Source organism: Vigna umbellata, chromosome 8 (genome assembly GCF_029865625.1).
Source record: "Vigna umbellata cultivar VRB3 chromosome 8, Vumbellata_1.0, whole genome shotgun sequence".
NCBI lineage: Eukaryota > Viridiplantae > Streptophyta > Magnoliopsida > Fabales > Fabaceae > Vigna > Vigna umbellata.
The window spans coordinates 21,508,224-21,533,288 of NC_142172.1; the positions used below are offsets into that span (position 1 = coordinate 21,508,224).

At 34.7% G+C, this 25,065-nt stretch overlaps 1 protein-coding gene across 1 annotated transcript; it reads right to left on the reverse strand.

The window, feature by feature from the left end:
- Nucleotides 1-20,222: 20,222 nt before the first annotated feature.
- On the reverse strand, nt 20,223-22,720 carry LOC124819774 (glutathione S-transferase L3-like). The gene is made up of 10 exons (XM_047291354.2): nt 22,651-22,720; nt 22,483-22,557; nt 22,331-22,391; nt 21,946-22,032; nt 21,737-21,835; nt 21,536-21,638; nt 21,363-21,439; nt 20,831-20,938; nt 20,565-20,645; nt 20,223-20,472 (listed from the first exon to the last, which is right to left on the reverse strand). The coding sequence occupies exons 1-10, from the start codon at nt 22,659-22,661 to the stop codon at nt 20,461-20,463; spliced, it is 714 nt and encodes a 237-aa protein (XP_047147310.1). The 5' UTR covers nt 22,662-22,720; the 3' UTR covers nt 20,223-20,460.
- Between the last annotated feature and the right edge of the window lie 2,345 nt (nt 22,721-25,065).

The window sequence follows — 25,065 nt, forward strand, 5'->3', positions numbered from 1 at the left end:
CTCCTTGTTAAAGAGACACATGAGGGAGGATTAATGGGACATTTTGGGGTAGAAAAGACCCTTGGCATGTTGAAAGAAAAATTCTTTTGGCCTCACATGAGAAGGGATGTTCAAAGGCATTGCTTTAAGTGTATAACTTGTTTAGAAGCTAAATCTAAATCAATGCCTCATGGACTTTATACTCCTTTGGATGTTGCTTCCACCCCTTGGGAAGAGATAAGTATGAATTTTGTGTTAGGTCTTCCCAAAACTTCTAGGGGTTTTGATTCTATCTTTGTGGTGGTAGATAGATTTAGCAAAATGGCTCATTTTATACCTTGCCACAAAGTAGATGATGCAAGCAACATTGCAAAGTTATTCTTTAGAGATGTGGTTAAACTTCATGGTCTACCTAAGGTAATAGTTTCGGATAGAGATACAAAATTTCTTAGTCACTTTTGGAGGACCTTATGGTCTAGATTAGGGACTAAGTTATCTTTTTCTACTACTTGCCATCCTCAAACAGATGGTCAAACTGAGGTAGTAAATAGATCTCTTTCCACTTTACTAAGGGTAGTTCTAAAAGGCAATCACAAATCTTGGGATGAGTATCTTCCTCATGTTGAGTTTGCCGACAATAGAGTAGTTCATGGAACTACTAAATTGTCTCCTTTTGAAGTTGTTTATGGTTTTAATCCTTTGACACCCATGGATTTAATACCCCTTCCAAATTCTATTGATTTTGTTCATCAAGAGGGGGTATCTAAATCTAAGTTTATCAAAGAATTACATCACAAGGCTAAAAATCAAATTCAACAACAAAATGAGAAATATGCCAAGCAACACAACAAGGGCAAGAAAGAGTTAACCTTCAATGAAGGTGATCTAGTTTGGGTTCATCTTAGAAAGGAAAGATTTCCTCAACTAAGAAAATCCAAACTCAATCCTAGAGGAGATGGACCTTTTAGAGTGATAAGGAGGATTAATAACAATGCATATCAACTTGATCTTCCTCCTGAATATGGTGTTCATGCTACCTTCAATGTATCTGATCTTAAACCTTTTTCAGGATTTGATAGTGAAGATGAAGACCTTTTGGATTTGAGGGCAAATCCTTCTCAAGAGGGAGGGGATGATACAAGAAGGCCTAGCACCATAGGACCCATCACAAGAGGGATGGCCAAAAAGCTCCAAGATGAGTATTCTTCCCAAGGTCAAATACTATTTGCTATTTTTGGATGGAAAATTGGAGAACAAGAAGATGTTACAAATTTGCCAAAACATGGAGAAGGGTAAAGTGGACATTTCCACACAAGAAGGGGTGTGCTTATCCTTCTATGGGGTGACATTAGTAATTGTTTTCCTCATGTAAACTCATTTCTCACGTGTTTCATAAGGCTTTCCAGAAGCCACACATTTAGCACATGGTTAGCATTTCAGATCTAGAAAAAACGTGTAAAAGGCTTGCTTAAGCTTTGAGATTGATCTATAAAATCTCAATAGCAAAGCTTGTAGCTCACTTTTGAATATATTAAATTTTACTATGCTGATGCATTTTTCCAGCAACCAGAACTCTGCCAAAAGTCACCTCTTATTGAGCTTTCCTTTTCCTTCTAGCTTCCTTCCAATGAAGGCCTTCTGAGTTAGAGAATCCACTCACCATAGAGCTCTTCCTCCATCTCTGCATCCACTGAATTCACTATTCCACTGCTGTTAAAAACACACTTCATTCCGCTGCCAGCTGCTTCTCATGAGCCTACTTCGACACTGCTCATGATTCAATTCATCATTCCACTGCCTTCAACCCACACCTCTGCTGGAGCAACTTCATCACACTCTTATTGAATCAAACAGCCAAACTTTGAATCTCTGGACCAAAAATTTTACTGCATAGCTCTTGGCAGCCAGCACAAATCTACCCAGAAAAATGACCAAATGCACAGTACATTTTATATGCTCATTCCAATGACTTAAACATGTTTCAATGATGAGTGAGGACTTGCAGAAACAACTATAATGAGCTAAATCACTGTGTAACAGAATTGGAATACTGCAGTGGTCATTTTTAGCTCAAATTCACAACCACAAAGTTCAAAATGTAGATTGGCTTTGATTCTGGATTAAAAACATCAAAAGGAGTCTGAAAATGGTATTTGAAAGTTGCTCAACACAGCAGAAACAACTTTAAAAATGATTGGCAATGATCTAGTACCAATCCAACTCAAATTATGCAGAATTTTTAACTCAAAACACTTGTAGATCGGCTACTGCATTTTTGATGCTGACAACATTACAAAACACTTGGAATCAAATCATTTCATGTTCCAAATGATTCAGACATTAACTCATTCAATTGTTGTTCAATAGAACAGTGCACAATGCTAAATGAACAGTGGAGTTTTGTTACAACAGTAACACTTTCTGGAAAAACAGAACAGAAACTAAAAAACCATGCAGATCTGATTTTGGTTGGCAAATTTAAACACCTGAGCTCATCTCTTGATTGTTCATTGCTCTTAATTGGTGTAGCCACATCCAACACTTTCAGAACCGTAACAACTTGGTTAAAAACCAGATTTGATGACAAAACAGCAAATTAACCAAACATGACTAAGACAAAACGGAATTGATGCTCAAATGATTAAAATGACTCAAAACAGCAAGAGATAACCGAATAAAATGATGATAGACTCAAGCAAATAGAGCTGGTATCAATAAAACTCAAAACATAGAAGCCTAAACACATCATAGATGCTGAAACAGAAACAGACTTCAGAAGAACCACAAGACATAGTAGGAATTGAATAACAGTTTGGAAAATGAAAGATGAAACCACTTATCTCACGGTTCAAGTTAGAACCTAAGCTCTGAATACCACTTGATACATCCTAGGAGATGTAGAGAAGCAGAGCTGTGAGATTGGAGGTGCAGGGAGACTTGGAAGACAGCTGAAACCAAGGTAGTAGTGGCGGCAGCAGCTACAGATTGTTGTGCAGACTTGAAATTTCTGGATGGAATCTTTGGAGGTGTGGCAGCGGATTGTTGGTGTTTATGGTGAATGGAGATGGAGGCTAGCTTGGAGAGATGATTAACAACTCAGAAGGCTTCCTAGAGTGGAAGAAAGTTGCAATGGAGATCAAGCTAAGAAGTGACTCTTGGAGAAGGAATTTGCTAAACATTTCAGCAGAAATTCTTTACTACAATCCAAAAGTAATCTACAAGCTTTGCCTATGAGATTTTATAGATTAATCTCAAGGCTTTAAGCAAGCAATTTACACGTTTCAGATCTGAACCCATGTGCTAAATGTGTGGCTTCTAAAACACGTGACAAATGAGTTTTATGTGGAGAAAACAATTACTAATGCAGCCCCATAGAAGGATAAGCACACCCCTTCTTGTATAGAAATGTCTATTTTACCCTTCTCCATGTTTTGGCAGATTTGGAATATCTTCTTGTTCTCCAATTTTCCATCCAAAGATAGCAAAGAGGGTTTGGCCTTTGGGAGAGTACTCATCTTGTAGCTTCTTGATCATCCCTCTTGTGATAGGTCCAATGGTGCTAGGCCTTCTTGTATCAGTTTCCCCCTCTAAAACTGGTTTCTCTGCCTCTGGTTCGCGTCCTTAAAGAGATGGGTCATAAGTGATATTTCGCTGGGCGAGCTGATGGACAAATTTATGAACACCAAAATATGATGTCACAAACTTGTTTATCAATCGGCAAGTATGACCGAATCGTTCAAGTAATAAACTTGGTAAGACCAAGTATCGTTCTTCCCAAAGGACTCACGACCTAGTTTAGTTGTGTGGTTTATTGATTAGCTAAGACTTAAAGACGAAATAATTGCTAATTGGTTTACTGATGCACTCTGGCTGGGCCACTGATGCGCGCAGGGTCTCTTTGATATTTTCCAATCCTTATTCTATTGCGAAATAAACACACAAAAACACTCATATTGATATAAAATCAATTATATATACATTTTATACAACTTTTCATGAGATTTTACTCCATAATACATCAAAGGAGATTAAAATAAGTGCTCAGTATATGTAATTTTTGACACTTATCACACCCCCAAACTTGAACTTTTTCATGTCCTCATGAAAAGCAAAAGATAACTTAGCCTAAAGAACAATTCAATTGCAATGGTCTAGCAACTCAAAACACAATTTTAATCAAAATAAACAAAATCAATCATGCTTGCTCAACTTATAAATCACATTCAAGAGACAATATAGTCTTAGCAAGCTAAACTTCAATCGTGGTGCTAACAATTTAAAATCACAAGATAGATGCAATTGATAGATTAACAAAAATGACAAGTTGTTTTCAATGAGTGCATGGAACCAATCCTCACCAAAGAAAGTGTTTCACTCAAGCACAATAGTGTATAAGGATGTGTGTCTAGCTCTCAAGTATCACAATGTTGCATAACTCAACTTTGCCTTTCGTTTCAACAGTATCAAACACATTAACAAGCAAGTTATATCACAAGGACTTTTTGAAGCTTGTATTGTGGCTGGGCTAAGAAGAAAAATTGGTTTTTCTGGACAACAAAGCACCTTGAGATAAGAGACCAAACAATTTAATTCATGATGTAGCATAGTCTCTCTTTTTCTCCAAAATTGAATAAACCACTTCTCAACCTATTTCCCAACTCTTTTTCATTGAATTCATGTTTTTGTTTTTCTTCTTCTTTCTTATTTTTCTTTCTTTTTACTCAACTTATTATTTTTCTCAATGCTCCCTTATGACAAGAACTCCCCCAAACTTAAACCATTCTCCTCATTCTAACATATATGTTCATCTCTACTCAAGGTAAGGAGGTTAATGATTTTTCAATAGGCTTAAGGTTTCGGGAATGAGAAAGTTTTCTTTTTAAGGTTCAAAGGTTTAGCATTGGCTTTTAGGTTCAAAATGTAGAAGAGGTGGAAGAACACGATGGCCTTGATCATTTGTAATATGCAGGTAACTAGTTCAAATGGAGAAACTCAAGCAAAATCGACTATGATTCCAAAGTAAGAGCATTCAACAATAAACTATGAGGCACAACATCTCACAGGTTTACTCAGGGTTCCAAAATTTGATAAACATCCTGCCAAGTATATTGATCACATATAAAACCAAGCATCTATCTAAACAGATACAAGCAACCATGATCTCTGTTCAACAAGTTCAACCACATAATCTCAATCAAATTTTCAAAACAATTCTCATGGATAAAGAGCAAGCATAAGAGATTTGCATTCAATTCAAGCTTAACATATGATTCACTCAAATCACCAGACCAATTGCACAAGAACTATCCACAAGGCAAGTGAAAAATAAATCCAAAACATAAAAAATGAAATGAAATAAAGCTTGAAATTAAAATTAAAAAAAACGATTAAAATGGACTCTTTGCAGCTCCAACAGTGTAGGACACTAGTTTCACTTTCATCTGAAACATCTTCCTCCTCCCAGTAGCTTATGCTCCGCAACTGTTCCACCTCCCCCATCTATAGGGGTTTGGCCCCCATGCCATGCTACATGAGCAACAAAATCTTCAAGTCACAGAGTGCTCAGCTCACACTTGGCTCAAAGGTTGACTAATGGTGGTTTTAAAACCTGTAAAGTTCTAAGGAAGATGTTATCTTACACAAGAAAACTCTAAGTAAAATTACCATCCCATAGTCAACAACTGAAGAGAAGAATCCATAAACACACTAAAAGAAATCTGCAAAAGAAAGCAGCAAAACAATCAAAAAGAAACCTTTCTCTTGACAGTAACCATTTGCAACTAGCCTTGTTTTGTTCTTGGTGATTTTTCATCTTCATCCAGTTTGTTTCTGAATACCCATTTTGTACCAATTACTTGATAATCCTCTTTTCTAGGAATAAGTTCCCAAACATCATTCCTTTCAAATTGGTTCAGCTCTTCTTGCATTGCAATGCACCATTTCTCATCTTGAAGAACTTCTTTGATATTTTTGGGTTCTATTTGATACACAAAAGAAAGAGTTAGACATAAGTTATTTAAGTTATGTCTAGTAGTTACCCTTTTTGATATATCTCCAATGATGTTGTCCAAGGAGAGGTCGCGTGGTTGTTGGTAGCTCTTAGGATCAACTTCTTGATGTCCAATTTTAGTTTCCATAGGATTATTTTCATTTAAGTACATCTCTTCAAGAGCTTCCCTTAAATAATCCCCATCACCTGCAATAGGTTTGTTTGACTCAAGAGGGTTCACCTTAAGGGCCACAATTTCATCAAAGACAACATGCATGAACTCTTCAATGATCAAAGTCTTTCTATTAAACACTTTATCTGCTTTGCTAGATAGTGAATAACCTAAGAAAAGTGCTTCATCAGATTTAGTCTCAAATTTTCCTAAGTTATCTTTCCCATTATTCAACACAAAGCATTTACATCCAAAAATCTTCAAATGTGATACATTTGGTTTTCTACCATTAAATAACTCATAGGGAGTTAACTTCATAATTGGCCTAATAAGCATTTTGTTTAGTAGATAACAAGCAGTACTAACTGCATCAGCCCAAAAATATTTTGGCACATTAGATTCATTCAATAAAGTTCTAGCTAACTCTTCTAAAGATCTATTTTGGCTTTCAACAATCCCATTTTGTTGGGGAGTTCTAGGTGCAGAAAAATTATGAGTTATGCCATATTCATCACAAAACTTTTCAAAGGACTCGTTTTGAAACTCACCACCATGATCACTTCTAGAGCTGTCAAAATCGGTCACAACCCGCGAGCCAACCCAGCCCACCACGGGTTTGAGCCGGGTTGGGTTTGAAAAATTGTATTTCTTTTATGCAGGTCAAATTTCAACCCGGCTCATGCGGGTTGAACCTGTGGTGGGCCGGGTTGGCCCACCAACCCACCTACCTAATTTTATTTTATTAAATTTAATTTTAATTTTATAAAAAAATATTTATTATTTTGCTTTTGCTTGAAAAAATTATTTAAGTTCTTTATTTTCAAAATTAATTAAACACTCATGTTGGGAGTGAAATTTGGGTGTGAAATTTGTTGAGATTTGAATTATAGAAAGTTTGTAATTTTTTTAATTTAAAAAAAGTTGTAATTAAGTGAGTCAATGAGCCAACTCGTTTACCCACCAACACGTGGTCGATCGAGCCGGGTTCGAATTTTTCTGGCTCGCTAATAAATGAGCTGAGTTGGGTTGGCTCACTAAGTGACCAACCCATGGTGGGTCGGGCTGGATCGGGTCGGTGGTCAGTTTTGACAGCTCTAATCACTTCTCAAAGTTTTGATTTTCAAATTCTTTTCATTTTGAACACGTTCTGCAAAAGTTTTGAATGCTTTAAAAGCATCAATTTTCAAAGTCAAAAAGAATGTCAAGTAAACCTCGTATAATCATCAACAATTACAAGTTCATAATAGTTTCCACCAAAACTCTTAATTCTAGACGGACCAAACAAGTCCATATGCAAAAGTTCTAAATGCTTTGATGTTGAAATCATACTTTTGAATGAAAAAGAAGTTTTGGTTTGTTTCCCCTTTTGACATGCAGCACAAAGTTTATCTTTCTCAAATTTTATCTTGGGCAAACCAATCACAAGGTCTCTAGAAATCAATTGGTTCAAATGTTTCATATGCATGTGTGTAGCCCTTTTATGCCATAGCTAGGGATTTTCCTCTTTTGCAACTAAAAATGAAATGCAATGACTAGATGCACTTTCAATTGTTAAAAAAGAATAGCTCAATTTCTCACACCAAGAGGGGGGGGGGGGTGAATTAGTAAAGTATAAAATTTAAAACTTTCAAAATCTTTGTCACCAAAAGTGATGTTTTTATGACGTTCTTGAAATGCAAGATATAAAATACTTGTTTATCCAGCGGAAATTAAATCGATTGAGTACAGTAAAAAGTCGACTGAGTAAAAGAGTGTAGGGATAAAAAGATCAAACACTGAGATTTTATACTAGTTCGCCCAAGCCTACATCCAGTGTCCTTTCAACCACAAGAAGCCAATGCACTATAATGATCAAGGTTTTTACAATAAGGCTTTTATAGCGACCTCACGTCAAAAATATAAACACCTCTCTAACCCTCTAATCAAAATATAGGCAGTATAAAAACAAATTAACAACAAGAATTCCCTCTCCTGCAGTTCAAACCCTTTGAGCCACCCTCAAAGTCAAGAACACTTTTGTTCCTGTAATCACAATAGGCAACCTCAATCCAATCTTCACAAGATTGTAGCCTCTGATCTCTCAATTACACCCAATGTGCAGATATGATCAGCCTTTGTACGTGCAATTAACTTGCTCTTCAAGAATCCACAAATAGATGATCACCACGGTCACTTCTTGTTTCTTGGAGCTCTTTCTCTCTTTCTGTAAGAATGCACTTTTTGCAAAAGATATCACAAACTGTTAGAATCACAAAAGTTCTTAAAGAAATGAAATTCGCGTCAATTTATAGATAAGCACAACTCTGACGCATTTTAATCGACTAAGCTACTAATGCAGTGGAATATAGCAATTCTGTTATTGTAGTTAGCAGCAATCAATGCAGTTAATTGAATGTACAATTAATGCAGTCGAATTTCATTTAATGCTTGGTCAACATATTTAAAAATATAGCCGTTGTGATAGTTATATCAAGCATTAACAGTCATTCAAAACATAACAAACTCAGTCGAATGCAACACGCATGTAATCGACTTTATAACAGTGTAAAATAGTTTTGAAAACTTTTCTCTTTGAAAAACTCTCACAACACACTTGAAAACGTTTGTACAAACACACGAGTTTTAATCGACTCACCCCATAATGAAATCGACTTAAAACTGTTGTTTTGCCACACAATTTAAGTTCAATAAAAGTGCTTGTGGTTTTTCTTTTACAAAAACATGTGTCATGCATTCATGTATAAAATCACATATATAACATAGTGAAATGCAATGAACAACACAATCATGTTCTCAAAAACACATATAACATGTAAGCATAGAACATGTAACACCAAATACATGTGTGTTATTAATTATGTGTTGTCATCATCAAAAACTCAGATATCACTGAGATTGTGGGTTCAGCTAAACCAGTGCTCCCCCTATCAACAATCTCAACAAATGTCATTCAAATAAATGTTATTATGCCTAACACCTTGCAAAGCAATATCAGAAGAATTCTTAAAATACACAGTGCATTTATCACTCTGAAATGTTACCTTGAGACCTTTGTCACATAATTGACTTATGCTTAGGAGGTTGTGCTTGAGACCTTCAACATACAGCACATGTTTTATTGTTAAAGTGTTTCCTCCTCCAATGTCTCTGGTTCCAATGATTCTTCCTTTATTGTTATCCCCATATATAACAAATCCTTGCTTCTTCTTTTCAAAGGAGACGAATCTCTTCTTGTCACCAATCCTGTGTCTTAAACAACCACTGTCAAGATACCACAATGACTTCTTTAACTTAGAAGGTTCCTGCAAAACAGGTTAAGCAAGAATTTTAGGTTCCCAATCTCATTATGGGTCCTTGGGGTTAGTATAATCAAACAAACATCATTTAACAATTTTAACCCATGCATACTTTCCATTAGGCACTCCAAAATGTTTAATGTTGCATTTGTTTGATGTATGACCATGCTTCATGCAATAAAAGTAATAAACGCTAGGCATTTTATTTTTCACAAAGGTGCCTTTTTCAACCCAAACTCTACGAGTTCTTTTAGCTTTAGTTTTCCTATGTTGATGCATTTTCTTGTTTTTAAGGTTGCTCTTCTTATAATTATTTTGAGCATGTGAGGTAGATTTGGTTGCTTTTGCAAGCAAGTTTTCAAATATATCAATGTCAAACATATGACTCTTACAAGATAAGCATTCAATAGGATTTTCATTTACATTAGATTCAGACACTTTAATTTCAAGATTGCTAATTTTATTTCTTAGAATGACCTCTTCATCTAATGCACTTTCATATTTTAATTTCAATTCATGAAATTCCTTCTGCAACATCCAATATTTCATACTCGTTCATCAATTCAAAGAAAGCTTTTTGTAAATCTAATTCCCTTGACTCAAAACTAGAATCACTTACTTGACTTCCAACATCATCAGAATCAGCCATTAAGCAAAGATTTGCTCCCTCATCGGTATCACTTGAGTTTGAAGAGCTGGAATCATTTTCTTCCCATGCTGTGTAAGCCTTTTTCTTTTTGGGAAATTTTCTTTCTTTCTTTTCTTCACTTCTCTTGTTCTTGGGACAATAGGTCTTAACATGTCCTCTTTCTCCACATCCATAGCACTTAATGCTTGACGGAAATCCTTCATTTTCCTTTCTTTGTCCTCGGTATATGTCCTTTCCTTTTGCTCTCATGAACTTAGCAAACTTTTTTATCATGAGGCCCATGTTTTCCTCATCATCAAAGTCATCATCATCATTTCTTTTTGAACTTTTTCCTTTAGAAATTTCAAATTTAAAGACTAGAGTCTTCTTCCTTCCTTGATCCTCTTCTGCAGTCAACCTCTTAATTCAAGCTCGTGCTCACTGATGAGTCAATATTTTCTTGATTTCACTTAGCTTATTGTGCTAGATTTAATCAGGGAATTGTGCTTAAATGTCCGGTATTTTTCCGTTTTTGCTAATTGTGCTTAATTTGACAAAAAATTCTTATTTTAATTAATTTGAATTATTTGAGCTAATTATTTGCATTATTAATTGTAGGAAAATTGTTGGATAATATTTGGGACATTTGGAGGTCAAAAGAAAATGCCACATCAATTTTATTTTAAACTAAGATGAGAGAGGAGGTGTGGATTTCAATTTTAGGGGTGCACATCGAGAAGCTGGATTCATTTGGAGAGGTGCACACGGTGAGCAGCAACCACATGGTCCAGCATGGCTTGCACCCATTTATTCCTTCATGCAACAATCAACACGTGAAGAAAGAAGGAACATCCACCAAGAGGAATCTTTGGACAAAAACTTTGGAGGTGCTTCACGGTCATGGCCCAAGGAAGGAGTAAAGAGCATTTTCCAGTAAATATTACACGACCCAGCAGCCACTTCACAGTCCAACCAGCTTTGAGAGAAAACCACGCGTCCGAGAGGTGTGATGGAAGGCCTGCTTTCACGCGGAGAATGGGAAGCACTTTGGAGGTGGCATCCAGCATTGGAGAAAGGAGATACATACGCACATCTGGGAGGTGCACACGGAAGTAGCCCAGTAGCACACATCCAAGGGCTTCACGGGAAAGTTGGCTGGAAAGAAGCAGAATTGGATTTTCTTTCTTTGAAAAAGCACTCTGTCAAGGAGGCCTCGTGGAGGGGGTCATTCATCTTTCAATTTGAAGCTCCAGCCGCAACCTAGTACGGACATTTTTTAGCTATGGAGGGCTACGGCTAGAGGGAGAGTGTGCTAGAAGAGTGGTGTCTCGGCCTGGAACTGTTCCAGCCGCCACTTGCATTTTGCCATTTTACTCTCTCATTTTATTTGTTTTGGAGGTTCTTGTAATGGGGGAATATATTTTTCTTTGACTCTGGGTGTTTGGGATAATGAATGAAGAACACATCTTTCTTTTCCTTGAGTATGAAAAACGGTGACTTGTGAAGACATTCTCGCTTTTTGCTTTTGGAGAAAAAAAGAGGGCAGCACCACGTTCATGATGGAGGAAGCACACAGTCCATTGATTTTTATTAGAAGAAGATAAGCTCTCGGTTTTTCTTTTACTGCTTGCACAGAGGCACAAGGTGTCACGGCCTGGTGACGTCCTGGAGTGCTCCTTTCGTGAATGAGCATTCATTATCTTCATTTTGAGATGCGGTAATTGATGATGGAACATTCAATTGGAGAATGGTGCCACGGTCTGGATGGGATTTCTTTTTAGCATATTTAGCCTTCATTTTCTTTTAAGGGAAAAGTGCTGATTGATGGGAGCAAAAAGGTGCACATGTCACGGCCCTGCTGGAAGAAAAGAGAATGGTTTTTGTTTTTATGAAATGAGAAGTAGATTAGGTGGGAGAATGATGGGACTTTGGCAGCAGTGTAGCAACAATGCATTTCTTTTATTACTTGGAGAATGAAGAGGTGATTAGGCTTGGAGTAGGTGCTGATTTGAGTTGCACGGTGATTGAAAAAGAAGTGATGTCACGACAATTGCAATTGCAATTTCAATTTCTTATGGTAGATTCACAAGGGTCACGGTTAATGGTAGTAGAAAAGTTTTATTTTCTTTCATTTATTTTGCCTTAGAATATTTTGCATTATGGGTTGAAATGCTTTTTCTTCTTTTCAATGGTGAATGTGTGGGATAGATGACATAATTATGCATTTAATGTTTTAGCTTAAGTGTTACATTTTTACCGCTTGAATTGTAATTGGATATTTATCGGTTGTAATTTCCATTTTAATGCTTTCATTTGTATTCAGTTGTATTTAATTTTTATCCGCAAACAAAATCACAAAACCCCCCACTTCATGTTTGACCTAAGACTCGAACCACATTTGGTCCTTGAGAGACGACCTAGGAGTCACTTCCTAGTTTATACTGCATTAATTTTGCAATCAACTTTTGTGTGAGGTGCGACCCTCTAAACACTCACGAAGCTTTCCAAAGAGAATTACCATCGACATTTGGGTGAGATTTTGTGACTCTGAGATAGTTGTTACCTTTGGTTGGCAAGACCTGTCCAATGATTTCAAAATTTTTACATTCAATTCATCAACATCAAAGGTCTTACCCAACCCTATTAGATGGTTCACTATGTGAGTGAAGCGCTTCTACACATGAAAAATTGATTCTCCAGGCTGGATCCTAAACATCTCATATTCCTAGATGAGTGTGTTTTTCCTTGTGCACTTTACCTTATATGTACCTTCATGTGTGACTCTGAGGACTTCCCACATCTCTTGCGCTGTCTTACACATAGAAATTCTATAGAGTTCATTAAGCACCACAACAGAAGATATAATGTTATGAGCCTTAATATCAAATCGGGCCCTTCTATTTTCCTCATTAGTCCAATTAAAATAAGGTTTTCCCACTGCAACACCATCAACATTACTTTCAGGAATATAAGGGCCATTTTGTACAGCTTCCTAGATGCCTTGGTCAACAGACCCCATGAAAATTTCCATTATGACTTTCCAGAATGCATAGTTATCACTAGTAAAAAGAGGTGGTCTGTTGATGGAAGCACCCTCAGCATAAACTTGATTTTGACCAGTCATTTCGAAAAATTTGAAGAAATATCAAAGCAAGCTCTGATACCAATTGTAGCTATCAGTGAGTCGCGCAGCAGAGTAAGAATAACTTTTAAAGAGCGGAAAGCGTGTTAGGGTCAATAAAATGGTTCCTTTAGCAATTTTAATTTTGTTATAAAACTTTTATCAAACAGTTGGTGTGCTAAAAGTTTAAAGAGTGTAGAGAGGAGAAAATCAACACAGAAATTTTATCCTAGTTCGAATCAAAAGATTCTACGTCCAATCGTTAATCACTTTAAATAGTGATTAACCTTTTCATTAAAGTATTGTTTCACAAATTACAATAATATGGAATAAAGAGTAAGAACATCAAACACCTTCCTTCGACAAACGAATGGAAGAACCTTCCTTCGACAAACAAATGGAAGAACCTTCCTTCGACAAACGAACCGGAAGAAAAATGCTCAGCCAACTTGAAGAGAACCGCTCTGACCTTAGACACACTAAGCGCGAGCTTCTCATATTCACAAGACTTAAACTACTTGAGAACATAAATTAGTTCTGAGGAAGTTCTCTAAGTTTAGTTGTGAGTTCAATCAAGTTCTCTTCAAGTTAGTGTGTCTAAGGTCTAAGCAGTTCTCTTCAAGTTGATTGAGCTGGTTTCTTTCCATCGTGTGTTGAAGGAAAGTGTATTATATTCTTAATCTTTGCATTACTCGGATTGTAATCTAAAACTGAACTATAGAAAAAAGGTTAATCACTCTTTATAGTAATTAAAGGCAAGACATAGAATATGTTGATTCCAACTAGAATAAAAATTCTTTGTGTGATTTTGTTTACAAACTATTCGATAAAATTACCGAAAGAAAACCATAATTTTTAAAAGAACCAATTCACCACTCCCCTTTTGGCCTTCGCGACTTTCACTGCTTCGAGAACATAACGCGCAGAAGTCTTCAAACCGTTAGAACGTCGTTGCCGCAACGCCTGTTGTTGCAAGTAGAGCATCGCACCTGAGTCATCGTGAACTCACCTTTCTCGTTCCTGTGAAACCCAGCCAAACCCAAAGAAAGAAGAGAAGAAGAAGAATGACCAATAGCGCCGCCACGAGCGGCGCTGTGAGCCACCACGAACGTCGCCGGGTTCGCATCCTCCTCCCTACAGGCAGAACGTAACCCTAAGGAGAAAGGAGGGAAGAAAGGTTCCCTGTTGTTGATCAAGAAAAGGAAAGTGAAAAAGTCCCGCTAGCGCGCGATGTAGGACTCTAATTGGAGTTCCTAGTTCGAGAAGCAAACTGAGATTTATTGGGTGTATTCTGATACAAGCCCACTTGGAATAAAAAAATGAATCTGGGCGTAGAAAACAACATTTTCAATATTGGTTTAAGGATTCAGTTTTTAAAATTAACCCTAATTAAAATTAACCCTAAAACCCTAATTTTGATTTTAATTGCAATTAAATGAAACCCTGCTTTTATTATATCCCTAAAAAAACCTTACTCTCTGCTGATATAGAATTCAATTACGTGAATTTCTACTAATATAGAATTCAATTATGTGAATTCCAAATGTGTATTAACATAATAATACTTAATGTTTATTGAGTAAGTACAATTTATTCATGCTTAAGAGTCAACCGAAAATTCAAAAATTATTCTACCATAGCAGAAATATCTAATTATGGTATTAAGCATTCAATTAAATTAACCAATATCTAAATGTAAAGTTAGCTTTTCATAATCTTAAAAATACTCAAGAAAATGTCCACATTCATCATAAAATAAAACAAATATAAGCTTCTCCATACCTTGACAAACCTAAAGCTTTATCTACACTTCCAAAAACTATAAATCTTCCTTTGTACTAAGGGTTTTTGTCGCTCTTTGTCTTTAATGAATCACTATTTTGTACTATTCACTTAGCTTTTCGCACCAAAATTGTGTTAGTGAATTGTGTTTAAGTCTCCATTATTGTCTCATTTTCACTATTTGGGCTTAATTTGACTAATAATTCTTATTTTAATTAATTTGAATTATTTGATCTTAATTATTCCAATTATTATTTGCAAGACAATTTTGGAATCATATTTTGGGATAGGAAGAGCTTAGCCACATCAACATTATAGTTTAATTTCATTTTAAATTCGTTTATAAAGTAATTGGGTCAAACTTTATGACTTTGGACCCATTTTTGGTCAACATTTAGGAGAAACCCATTAGAAGGACATTTTTGTAATTTGGGATTTTAAATACCCAAATAAGATTTTAGGTTCTCTTCCTCTCCCTCATTCTGCAATTCATGTTTTTTGGGTGTTTGGGAGAGCTCCTTTTAGGTTTTTTCGTTTTCTCTCTTTGCTTATCTTCATTTTGTTATGAACTTGTTTTTGGATTAATGAAATACATTTCTGCAGCTTACTTGTTTGTCTATTTTCACCTCTGCACTTTCATTCTCCATTCTAAATTTTGTTTTCCCCAAATACATTTTTCCCCAATTGCGTTTTTGATTCTATTACGTTTTCTGCTTGCAATTTGTGCATTGAATTTTGTTTTCCAAGTTGCATTTCGTTTCTGCATTGCATTTCATTTTTATGATTTAGTTTAGGGTTTCGTTTCTAATTAATGGAGGCTTAATCTGTTTGGTTTGGGCACTATGATATTGCGTTGTTTAATGAGATTTTGTGCTGTATTACGATTCTGCATTACTTTTGACTTTGCATCTCTGATCTGTTTGGTTTGTTGCAAATTCGTCTCGCTTAGTGATGAATGTTGCGTGTTTGAACTGTAGTTGCTTAATCTGCAATGTTGAGGTTTGATTATGTGCAATTGCGTTTGTTTAATACGCATTTACAAAAATTGGGTTTAGTCTTCGCTTAGTAGGCTAATCAGAGTTGGATTAAGGGTTAGTGGAGCAATTAATTATTGGCAATCAGGGATTGGAATAATTATAATTGAACTAATGTCCAACCTGTATTTAATTCGTGTTTAATCTGTGTTAATTGTTGTGTCAATTTCAATTAGTAAAATTGTCCACATAACCCCCCCACTACGTGTTAGACTTAATTCTTGAACCACTATTTGGTCCTTGAGAGACGGCCTAGGAGTTCCTAGTCTATACTGCACTTAATTGCATATTAATTCCTGAACCACTATTCTATCCTAAAAGTCTCTCTACTATGCATCTCTATTTGATTTTGAGTTTCTAGGGTTTTTAAACACACATATCTCCCTCTCCCTCTCTCTATCTGTTATTATTTATAAATCAACTCCACCCTATCTTTAATATTTTATCTCTTATTATAATATATTTTTAAAACGGAATCTATGTATAATTTTTAATTCCCTTATATCTCATGTTTTCTAGCCTTTAATTTTATTTTATTTAATTCTAACTCTTTTACTTCCTATACCTTGTTATTTAATTTCTAAACCAATTAATTAAAAGTAAAAGACTATTTTGCCCCTAGGCCAAGATATAAATATAATTAAAGGAAATAACATATTAATTATGTCTTAATACAACAGTACACTCAAGAACACTAATTACCAAACAAAAACACCAAAGTCTCAAGACTATCTTATTTCTAAGACTCCTATTTTCCTGGATCTTATAGTATCCTCCAAATACACTCATCTAGTTGAGTTTCACCCACTCTTGGTTTCCACTCGACAATCTTGGTATCAACCTGATACGCTACTTAGTAATCGTTCAACTCAACTAAGTTAATCAACAAGTGTTTGAATTCTCTTTAGAATGTGTAATCAATCAGATTGCTTACAAGTCTTTAGATGATTACTCTCGTAGAGAGGATATGTGATCAATACAATTCAATCTAATAGACTCACTAAGTGTTTTCTCTCTTCTTTCTTCTTACAATAGTAAGTTTGTATATCAATGAAGCTTGAGAGTGTTTCTAATATTGAGCTTTTTCTCTTCTCAGATATTCTCTTTTGAGTTCGTGTGCTTTTATGAGTTTTTCTCTCTACGAGGATTTCTTATGCTCTTTTTTTTTGTAAGTTATTCTCTTGATTCTTTCTTCGACTCATCTTCTATTTAAAGGCTTCTCAAAAAGATATTCTTTAGATAGAACTTTGGCCTTGATTCTTGAGTTTTCTTGGTCTTTTCGTATGAAGTAGTCGTTTGTTAAAGTCAACTTGTCATTTTTAGTACTTTGAGAAAAATAGGTAATAATATTTATGTGGCACGACTTTTGAGGGAGAAAACATTCCGTTAATGTCTTCTTTGTTCCTAACGTCTACTTCTGATTTGTATAGGATGGAGCAGGTGGATGCATCTAATAGGAAATTTGCACAAAGTAAAGTAGATATGCATGTAGCAGATACGTTTTATCTCTTATCACTTTTTGTTGTTTTTAAACGTTGAATATTTAATGACATTTAATGTTTGTTCAGAACAACAAAGTGCTTTTTATGTTTTTCATTGTTCAAGTAGGATTTTATCATTTGAGTTTCACACTAAGATAACAAGCAATTCATTGAAGGATTCATTGTTGGATTAAATGGATCGTTTAGCAAATGGTATCGTCTAGCCTATGTAAACGGTTTAAGATTCTGCTCTATTTAGCAAGTGTGTTTGGCAAGAAGTCTTCTATCACAAGTTTTTGGAATTCTAATTGAGACTTTCAAAGTGCTTTCCAAAAACATTTTCTAGACATTTTTACCTTCTTAACTATATTAAGAGTTGATTCATTATCGTCTGGTACGGTATAACATTTGCGTTTACCAAAACTATCATTAGCACCTTAACTTGGCAATCGTTTAGTGGTGTGTCCAATTTATGCCTGGTGTTTTTCTAAGACTTGGCCTAAGTTACTTGGTTTTCAGAGTATTTTCATTCATTACCTATATTCCAGCTATTCTAATATGTTAGTGATAACATTATCATATGTTCATTTCATTTAATGTTGTTTGTTAGACCTCAAAACATATAAGAGTGTTTAGACAAATCAATCTTATAAACGATCTTGTCTTAACAATGGTGTTCAGTAGTATAGATTGTCCTAACCTCCACTTCCAAAGACACATTCTCAACCCCAAATCTATAGCTTGAATCATTCTCTATTTCTGCCTAACTATTTATGGTTGATACACTAAAGTCATTTTTCATACACTTTTCACTACCTCTTGTAAGTTTTACCAAAATCTAAAGATAGCCTTGGGTCTCAATGTAAAACATGTTAGTTATCACTTCACACTACCTTATTCCATCCTTGAAGTACCCTCCAACTAACTTGATCACACATGACTCCTGGTATAATGACAAGAAGTGAACACTCTTGGTCACCTTATTCACAAGCACCCTCATAACATCATGCTCAGTTTATTGACTTTGGCCAGTGGGTACAAAGTCCATAACAATGTTATCCCACTTTTAAATTAAACCTTTCAATTGTTGCAAGGACAAAGCCCATTTAGACATTCCATCTTCATTTTCTAATCCATTAACCTGTAGCCATCCCTTAACAACATCTTGGTTTAACTTGAAATCATTTGTTTGATCAATACTTAACATCTTTATGGTACTTCTCAACCTTGAATTGTCCGATTTTCCTTTTCCCAATCATTTTGAAACACTCATTAGCTATAGTCAAGCAACTACATGAGTGAGAATCGTCGCTTAGTGTCGTGTCACGAATATGCCACTATTTTGATGTTTTAATGTTGGTGCTTACCCCACCTATACTACCACTCAATGTCATGACAATAGTTTTCTAGATTTACAGAATTTAACTTGCATAATCACTCAATTTGGTACTTCCTAGTTTTTCTTATCCCAAATAATTATGAAAGCCTACCATGAGATGACCAATCTAACCAATTTCTAGAGAGATTATGTGTTTTGAAATAATAAAACTCATTTATAAAACCTCCTATTTATATACACCCTTTTAAAAATTAAATTAATCGAGTCTTACTATTTTTCAACTCTTATATCAATTTTAAAATACAATTTTCTAGGTCCACACAATTATAATATAATTGACTAAGTTATAATAATATTATTATATCACGTTATAATGTAGTTGATTATGTTTTGTTTAAATAAACTTTTATTGTAGTAACGATATATTTATAACTTTCTCTTTGTTACGTAGTTTTTGTTTTATTTCTTTACATATTTGTTTGAGGGTGAGTTGAAATATGTTTTTTATATAAATTAGTTCTGTTATTATTTTTTTTATAAGTTATTGGATATTATTTGGGAGATATTCACTTTTGTTTACTCATCCGAAACCAAACACAATGTTAGTGATACCAACAACGTGCAAGAAAAAAAAATTGAAGATTAAATGTTTTGATTCCAAGTCTCTCCAAAACACGAGATTAGGGTTAATCATCGCTCTCTAGAGGTATTATTTATTTTGGAGATTGAAGCTCCGTTACCATTTTGTCTTTAAAAGATGTCTCAAAGGATGAAGGAATAATGAGTATTTAAATTATACTTGACTTCGACTCTTAGGCGATCTGAGAATATTGGATGTATCAGAACAAACCCCCTAGTTGAGGACAATGGAAACTTTCATTCTCACAGACCGGACCAATGTTTCGATCCCAAGTCTGTTTAGATATCATTAGGATCAATCTTTACATTCTTAAAGTATTGTTCGCTTTAGAGATTCGAGTTTCATTATGATTTTATCCTTAAAAAACACGTCGAGAGATGAAAAGAGATTTAAACTGTGTTTGATATCGGTGTATTTGAGTTTTGAGTTTTTAAACTACTAAAATCTATTTTTAAGATTGTCACATACCACAAATATTAGATAATTGTTTGACACACAGTTACTGATGAAGTTGGAGAGGAAGGACTCATTCACATATTTTAAAAGAAAAAAACTGAGGACTAAATTCACGAGTCTAAAACACCTGAGTGAAAAAATGCACTGCTATCCCTCAATTGCACTGCCATAATACGTTGTAAGTGAGAGAGATTGTAAGTTCAACCTCTCGACTAACATAATACGTTGAGAAAATTGCACTGCCATCCCTCAATTGTAATACAATTATACCTTACAGTCTTAAATTTTTTACCTGTTAAACTATGTGTCTATAAGGGAACTTTCGTCAAAACAAAGATGCAACATTTTTACATTAAACTCTGAAACTAAAGAACATCTAAATAAGTCTCTAACAGCACAATAAGGTGGTAATATAAACATTATTACGACATCAAACATACAAGCTGAGAAGTGAACATAACTATGTGCAACTTTAGCAGATAAACATAACTGATATTTGACTGAAGATAATCTACGTCGTCTTAGAAAAATCCAATCCAACGCTCACTGTTGAGACTGCAGAGTAGAAATGCAGAAGTAGCATCAAAGAGATCAGTAAGAAACCAATCACGATTCTTCAAAATAAACAGTTAAGAGATTCGCAATACCAGATAACGTTTCTTGAATCTATCAACGATTTCCTGGGGTTCTAATTTTGTCTCTGTATAAGCATCAATCTTGTTAACCTCCTGTAAGAGAAACATACGATATTGCTTTAGTAACCAGTGTATCCCAAGGGTTATTACTTGGTAGTTATGCAGGTTCAAATGGAGCAATCTGTCAGCTGTTGTGCAGCAAATTGAGAAATTTGAAACAAGAGCAATTTCCCCAAAAAATAGAACCTCTTTTTTACATAAAACTGAGTTTAGTGTACCTCAATCCACGTTGCAAGTTTTGGCCTTCCTTCGGTGATGTCATGTTTGAACACGTCAACAGAGACAGGTTGGAATCTTTCAACAAATGGAATGTATGCAATATCCACCTGATCATCACAAATATTTTTATATGATACAAAAGCTATGGTCATTGATGTAATCACGTATGATAATAGTATTCTACATTGGGGTCAAACCATGACTACTTTCTTTCATCTTATTGAAATGTTTGCCTTTTGGATAGAGATATTAAAGATCACGAAATACAGAGTTGGTGTTAACTAAGATATATTAAAATACATTAATATCTTTAATGTATTACAATAGAATTTATAGTACTATCATAATTCTAAAAGCTAATGAGGAAATATGGAAATCAATGCTCGAGGATAATAAGATATGCTAAGGTATTTTGATTTATTCCAACACATTAGATGCATCACGACAAGCATTAGTAATCACAGCCTGAAAAGCAGCAAGTTTTTAAGAGGAAATCGAAAATCAAAGATTATTGAAATGATTTTAACTCACCAAACTGAATTGACCAAGAAAGAACGGCCCATCATCAAATTTACCAAGAGCATTCTCCAAGTAATCAAAGGCAGAACCTGATTTAAATCGCCATGGTAAGGACCCACTTGTATTTGTGTAGAAAATGAAAAGGGAAAATTTCCTATAGTTATGAACTTAAATATATCGCTTACTAGCTTGCTGTACAACACCCCCTTTCAATGAAGAGGACGCGTCATTGTTGAATGTATCAACATGGGATAATAGTTGTTCACCAAACTCTTTCTTAGCAGGATCCTAGAAAAATTTGCACTCAACATCATTAATTCATTCTAACAAAGAGATGAGAGAGGCCATGAAGGGCCAAAAGAGAATGTGCAGTTTCTAGTTCTTACACCAGGAAACAAAGGTGTCCCTTCAAAGTTGGCATCTACATATTTGATCAAATCAAGACTTTCTCCCAAAACCTTGCCATTGTGCTCCAATGATGGCACCTACAAATGAATTCTATTTTAGGGAAACAAATTCAACTTGCTAAATCAAACCAAATCAAATCAAAATAGCAAATTAGAACCCTTTAATTACCCTCATTTGTCTAAGTTACCTTATTTTCAGGGTAGACTTTCTCCTTATACCAAGCTGGCCTATCTTGAAGATCAATAGGAACCAATTTGATCTTGTCTTGTAGTCTCTGTAGTTTCCATTACCAATACGAGAAATAAAAGTGACAGAATAAGAACATTAAATAAGAGTAAATAAATAGTCTATGTGTAGACAGTGCAGAAGGTTGTTAGAATGTTATTTAGTTACAGACTGGATAACTTTTATAAAAACTACTTCAAAAAGGTTATTTCAACAATAATAATGTCTTATTCAGATGCTTTACTCAGTAATTAAACTCAAAATCATAATAAACCACAAGAAGCACGCACTTAGAACATGGCAAATTAAAAATGGACATCATAAAAAGGACATAACAAAGAAACAACCTTGTAGTTCCTAGTTATCCATACACGCTGTGCATAGGGGCAAGAATAACTGATGTACAACCTAAATAAACAATAAAAGATAATAAGGAAATTGGCATTTTAAAATTGAAGAACCATGAAAACGATGAACTTTGTATTGAGATGGAAACAACCTGGTGGTGCCATCAAAAAGAGGAGGTGGGTCGGAGGTGGATGTTAATGGAGGAGGACGAACAGCTTGCACGCTACTGTTGGATACAAAGAGAGAGCATTAGAGAAGAACATAATATTGGAATAAAAATGTAACACAGGATAATTTAGAAAATGAAGAATTTTAATACAGAGTTGCCATTGACGTTGTTCTTCACAGGATATTAACGATTGAATGGACACAATCAGAATATAAAAGATAAAAAGAAACTTACATATATTATTTGACCATTTATTCAATTTTCATAGTCGTGTATTTTCAAATATAAAAGATAAAAAGAAACTTACATACATTATTTATATAAATAAAACTAAAAAATAAAGAAACAAAAGTTTTAAGATAAAATACTCTTAGGCATTGTAAATTTTACCATATAATGATAATAAAACTTTGGAATAAATGTTTAAAACAAAAACTAAAATTTAATTTTAAAGTGATGTTAAAAATCAGTATGGACTTGACAGTTCAGTTATGTTGATATCCTAAAGTAAATCCTTTGTTATCATATAAATTTAATTAAAAAGAAAACATAAATAAAAGAATACAAAGATGAGAATCGACTTAAACCAACGATAAAAATTACATTTCACAAAATATATAAATGAAAAAAAAAATCTACATAAATACATATAGGTAAAACACTAAATCATGTATAATTTATAAATCAAGACTAAATTAGCTAATTGATCAATACAATGATTTCCTTTATGAAAAACATGATAAACTTTGAATTGCATATGTTTAAAAAAAATGTAAGTGTCAATGTTATTTCTTTCTAAGACTTTAAGAAACCACTCGTTGATCCAAAAAATCATGATACACTAAATAAAAATTATTCTCCAACCAAAGTCTTTGAAAAGTCTTTCCTCCAAGCATGCTCCAATGCATAAATGGCCCTTGTAAATTTGACATAAATAGAAATTTTTATTCTAAAAAAGTTGAAAAATTACTCACATATTCACTCAACTTCCTCTAAGAATACTAACACATGAAACTAAATTAGAACAAGCCCTAGATGCACCATCAATATTCACCTTAAACCAATTGACAGATCTTGTTATATTACGTCCATAAATAAAACCACCCAACATTCCCTAGCTTGAATATTAAAATACTTTAGTACCAAAAAGTCATAGACAAATTATTCATATGATTCTTAGATTTATTTCAAACTAGACACACTAACTCTTAAGTTAAAAAATAGCATAAGGAATCACAATTGAATCCTCAAATCTATTATGATTTCTCATCCTCCAAATCATCCAAACAACTATAATAATATTACAACCACTTTAATCACTTTAAGAAAAGGATTATGAGAACACTTCATAAATTGAATAACCAAATCTAAAAAAAAACTACAAATTCTAAATAACTTTTTTCAACCATGTTCGTAACCGTATTACAATAGAATAATACAAGAACAAATGAGAGATATATTTAATATTATTATCATACAAATAACATAGAGGTTTCATATATAACTAAAACATCATAATAGAAAAACAAAGTTTTATCACTCCTAACCTCTTGTCACTTAACAAATTCATACCTACTTATAAAGACTAATTAAACAAACAAGACGAAAAAAGTGGAAAAAAATTATATCTTACACATGTAAACGACATAAATAAGAGGATTAATAAATTCAAACACATCATAAACATTTCACTGAACAATATATTTTAATCACAATCACGTCAAATCACTAGTGCAATGAACGGAAATGACATCGGTTAGTTTCGTTTATACGCACCGGTTTTACAACCGGTGCATATGGAGGCGAGGTAAAAAGGATACGTTTAATACCTCGGTTCTAAACTGGGTCAAAAAAGAATTGATTTTCGCATTGGTTATCTTTTGAACCGAGTCAGTATCTTAGAAAATTCAATAAAAAAAATTTCAGAAAACTGCCGATCCATTTTCTGGGTCTTTTCCTCAATCCTTTAACACAGCAGCCATGTCTCAACGTAGAATTCGAACTCAAGCATTTTCAGTTATAATTCCAAAACACAAACCAGCTCCAAAAATCAGAATAAGATACATCACAGAACAGATAAAACCAAAAATCATCGTGAATAAATTGTTCATACTCTTCAAATCACTCATCCTCTACAGAAACTCATTTACATCTTCAACTCTGTGTTAGAAAGAACCCCCTACTCTTCAAACTAGCAACTTTCATCCTTTGCAGAAACTCATTTTCATAGATGAGCCCAGTGCAACACAATCTGCTTCAGAACTGTCAAATTCATACAAGCCAGCTTCATGAAACCCTGCTGCCGATTGAGCCATAGCCGCCAACCCACCAGGCGGTGTGACATTGTTTCCCGTTGCCCTCACCTCCGCCGCCTGAATCGCGGAAGCGTCACTCTGATCCACCGCTTTGTGGCACCAGGCGGTCCACGAACAACACTAGATCTGAGATCGCGTCCGCTGGTGGAGTGAGATCGCGTCCAGTTGGGTGGCGATTGGTGGTGGGGTTGGGGTTGCGGGGTGGGAGGCGTGACGGGTTAGGGTTGCGGGGTGGAAGGCGTGACGGGTT

Coding starts and splice junctions, on each gene's coding strand:
- LOC124819774 (XM_047291354.2), bottom strand. Junction 22,392..22,482: donor CTTTTTGATGGCACCACCAG/GTTGTTTCCATC, acceptor TTGTTTATTTAG/GTTGTACATCAGTTATTCTT. Junction 21,639..21,736: donor GGACACCTTTGTTTCCTGGT/GTAAGAACTAGA, acceptor AAATTTTTCTAG/GATCCTGCTAAGAAAGAGTT.